The 4,474-nt window shown below is 36.0% G+C and overlaps 1 protein-coding gene across 1 annotated transcript in view; it reads right to left on the bottom strand.

Moving 5' to 3' along the window:
- The window catches only part of LOC140541443 (uncharacterized), a 3,560-nt gene extending 1,419 nt beyond the window's left edge, over positions 1–2,141 (bottom strand). The window contains exons 1-4 of the mRNA XM_072664069.1: positions 2,090–2,141; positions 1,615–1,959; positions 993–1,328; positions 521–634 (exon numbers count right to left, since the gene is read on the bottom strand). Coding sequence (XP_072520170.1) covers positions 521–634; positions 993–1,328; positions 1,615–1,959; positions 2,090–2,138 — 844 coding nt within the window. The 5' untranslated portion in view covers positions 2,139–2,141. The remainder of the gene's footprint in view (positions 1–520; positions 635–992; positions 1,329–1,614; positions 1,960–2,089) is intronic.
- Positions 2,142–4,474: the final 2,333 nt, after the last annotated feature.

Raw genomic sequence — 4,474 nt, 5'->3', positions numbered from 1 at the left:
ATAAACTGGAAACTTTAAAGTTCATTTCCTGGACAAAGACACAAAGCTGTACTGTACCATGTAGCCATCTTTTATCTACACCCAATTATCTAGACTGTGAAAGAAGGCAATGGCTATTTAATGGGACATTATTCATCATTCACAAATCTATGTTTTATAATTTATTGTCCTGCTAAAATGTTTGTTTGATATTAGAGTAAATTTTATTGTTTAGAGTATTTGGGTTATTACCACCCTGCTACTTTAAATTATTAGTCACGTACATATATACGTTATAATCAGTTATACAAGTTATAATCATTAGCATTAACATGATCTGAAAAGCTAGAACCTGTTAACCAGTTAATTATTTCAGGGTAATATAATTAGACTGTCATGACTATAATATTCCCCAAATAATTATTATTATACTTAGCCGGTCAGCACTTAGACTATAAGGTACTACAAAAGAAACCATTACCTAAATTACAGTCAAATAAACAATCATCATGAGGTAACACAAAACTCAGAAGACGCTCACCGCTGCAGTGTTTACAGTTTCCTTTACAGATTAAAATGGATTGAGCTGCGATCACAACCACACACACTCCCAATGCTGCTCCCAGGAAGATCACAGCAAGATCCACAGGCTTCTCTAGAAGATATAAATCATTAAATTACGACATATTTATTTTCATAAGCATTAAAGACTTAACCAGTAAGATATGATATGGTAAGAGTATGATGTCAAATATGAATAACTAAAGCATCAGTTTATTAAAGCTCAGAGTATCCAGCTCTTCTTAGGTGTTTCTACTATTTGTACACTTTACTAAAGAAGATTCTATGACTCTTTTTGGTGCCATAGGAAAAATGTTCCTTACAGCAGGCTATCCAGGAACCAGGAAAAAAAAAACATAAGCATTCAAATGGTTTCCTAAGACATCAAGGTTCTAGATATAACGCAGAACCCCCTGTATGTGACTGCATATTAAGAAAGATGTGAGGCTTACTAAAGTCTACTGTAGCTCCATTGCCCACAATGATCTTCCCACAGCTGGACACAGCGCAGTAGTAAGTTCCAGTATCTTCACTGTTGTTGATGTTCTTGGAGAAGCTGAACACACAGCCGTCTTTAGAAGAGCTGATCTCACACTGACGGCTGCTGTTGTGATGAGTGTAGATGATCTCAGGAAAGGATCGTCCTGCAGCAGATCTGAACCAGAGCACTCGAAGTTCAGCTGCTTGGACCTTACTGTGGACCGTGCACTGCAGATTCACTGGTTCTCCTGGAGAAACTGACTGGAATTCTGGACTCTGGGTAACTGAGGTTAAGGACTGGGAATGATCTGATCAATATAATAAAGACAGTGTAAGATTAGGATATGCAGGTAAACTGTTACGGAATTAATAATCAATAAAGTTTAGAATGGATATTCAATTATGTCTTATTTAAGGATCTTTTGAACTGATATTGGGTTTTCTTGGTCTCGCCCGGAGCAGTCGGTTACCCATGATACATGTTTGATTATAAAATGCTTCAATATTGCGGTTGCTTCAGACAGTGTAGAGTGTGAATTAGTAACAATGTTCAACTTTACTGAAATACAGCAGTTAAAAAAGTAATGTCATTACCTGCCACAGCTACAAATATCACATTTGTAAATGTAAAGCTTTTTGCATCTCCTCGTCCACAGTAGTACATTCCTTCATGAGCTTTAGTCGGTTTTTCAATAGTTAAAGAAAAATTGTTGTGCAGTTTTAAAGCTAAAGCATCAAACCCAGGTGAAAGAGCGCCCCATGATTTGTCTTGAAGCCTTGTTGCCACTTCCTGAGGTTCCTGGCCCAGAATTTGCTTGTACCAAACCCGGTGTGTGTAGGCAACAGACTGTTTTACAGCTTTACAGTCAAGAGTAACAGGTTTATCAGACTCAGCTGAGATAAACACTCGCTCAGCAACATCCTCAGCTTCAGCAGAACCTATAAAATAAATTAAGATCCGATTAAAACCAAGAAAGAAAAGGTAGACAAGGTTTCTACACCTGACAGTAAAGCTCCAACCCTAGAAGCAGCTGAAGACCTGAACGATTTAAGAAGTTTATAAACTTACACATTATGTAGAAGAGGAAAATGAGAATCCTCGTCATAAATGAAGCCATTCTTGTTTCAGGCAAACTGGAAAGGAAGTAGTTTACAGAGGCATCAAAATGTATAAGCAGGTCTTGAGTTGAATCTGATTGGCTAGACTTGACAAGTTTTTTTTTTTTTTCTTGACTTGTAACCCATGTTTTACTTGACTTCATTATCATAGTACTTTTCCATTAAGCGTAGAAGTCGAGACACTCCCAATAACAGTTATGTAAAAACTATTCAATATATAAACCCTTAATGTTTCAAAGTCTACAATGGAGAGTGGAACTGAAATAAAAGAGACCAGCTTACTTAAATAGAGGAGATCATTACAAATACACAAACATACAAATCACAGAAAAAAATCTGTACTTAAAAGGTTGAGAATTTAAATGTAATTCAGAAATTTGAGTGTAAAAGTTAAAGATTTACTGTGTTCCCTCTGCCAGTGGATTATGATACATGTTATTTTTGAATTTGACCATCCAGGACTGGTACAGCCATCAATGTCATTTGTTCAAACATTGTCCGATGAATGTTTGTTCATTTGTAGTCTACAGGCTCCTCTACAGGCCTTTGGGCCAGCAGCTCATGCTCATTACCAACTAACTCACAGATACTAATTGTGTTATTGCCCAGCATACTGATATTACATTACTAAAACATGGGAACTAAAATAACATTCCTAAAACATGAAAGAGAGACAGATTTCGTCAGTTGGATAAATTAAGAAAATGAATATTTGCATAGTCAAATTCTTTCTTCTGTAGCTTTGAAATGAGCTTTCATTTAGTTCTTGTCTAAAAGGTGTAAACTTCTACATTTTTATGGACTGTCATCATTGACTGCTTGCAAATTTCCTAGTAAACTGTATAAATCCCAACACTATGTGCCATTGACCTTTTGACCTTGGTATAATAAGCAACAGAATTATTGGCAAACAGACAAAATGTAAAACAGTAAAAATCTTTTAGCTGTTTATTCTGATTGATTGATTGATTGATTGATTGAAACCTAAAATCTGAGTGTTGCTTCTTCCTGTGGTAAAAAATAATAAAACTTGGCTGTCTACACATGAAGTATCCCACAATTTCAGTGATAGGTCTCTGGACCTGGGCCTGTTCTGAGCTTCATGCTTGTGCCCGCATGCCTGAATCTGGGCCTATTGTAGCTAAAAGGAACTTTATTATTATTATTATTATTACTATTTTTATCTTCATCAAAATCTTTATTTTTTATCTTTATCATTATTATATATTTTTTCATCTTTATCAAATTGGTGTTTATCTTTGTAATAACTAATCTAAGCTTCATCCCACAGTAGGAAGTCCAAGATATAGATTCAATAAAGTCCATAGTTTTGCGTCTTTAAAAATGATATTTAAAGTAACTGTTTTTTCAGTTCTACAATTTCATTTAAAAACACTCTCACTTCATACAAATAGATGATCCACAGTCATTCTACTACTTGTTTTCCATAGTTTTTATTTCACAAGACAACCACAAGAAGTCATGCTCTTTAAAAATATCATATTTAGTACTTTTTTGAATCTTAATTTATATTTTAATTGTTTCCGCACTTCGTTGGGGCTGTAAAGGGCTTCATCCCATGCCTGGCATTAGTCATGGTGCCAGTAGGTTCACGTTTATTTGCACCAAAGACTTCGGCCTTATTTCAGTACATCTCTTAGGGAATCTGTGTGTGTATACACTTGTGCATCTGTGTCAGCAATGGGTGCAGCTGAATGATGCAACAGATGAATGCATGTCATTACAGGGGTGTCCACAAACATTTGGATATGTTGTGTAGATTTCAGAGTACAATACACTGGGCAAAACAAAGTTGTTTTTTTTTAGGATCTTTTGCCCAATTTGACCCAATTGCACCAATTATCATATATATATGTATTGATGACTTTATTTTAAATAGTGGGAGCTAGTTAGCATTAGCTTAGCTGGCAAGCAAACAGCTCTGCTGAGTCACCCCTGACACAAGTTTAGATGATCATGACTCAGGTCTGAGAGAGTGAAGTCAATCTGCTGGTGCAGGAGGGACAGAAAGTCAGATTTCAACCTCTTTTGGAACTAAAACCAACTGACCAAGGAAATACAGGCTTAGTTTACAGCCCCGAAGTGCAACACTAATTTTGTCTGCATTCCCATATTTTACTACGTGCACTCTCTCACACAATCACTCACCTCACAGTCAATAAAAAAGATAAGCACATTTTCTAGTAGCTCTCATTAGAATAGTGACCCCAGTTTATAAAAGCTGGTACAATAATAAAGCCTTAAGTAGGAATCTGGATTATCCTCCCATTTCGGAGAGAATGAGATGACTGTACTGCTGACTGAAGCTGTTCTC

Source organism: Salminus brasiliensis, chromosome 19, assembly GCF_030463535.1.
Source record: "Salminus brasiliensis chromosome 19, fSalBra1.hap2, whole genome shotgun sequence".
Taxonomy (NCBI): domain Eukaryota; kingdom Metazoa; phylum Chordata; class Actinopteri; order Characiformes; family Bryconidae; genus Salminus; species Salminus brasiliensis.
Note: the sequence above shows the minus strand (reverse complement) of the source record. Positions and strands in the feature narration are given on the sequence as shown.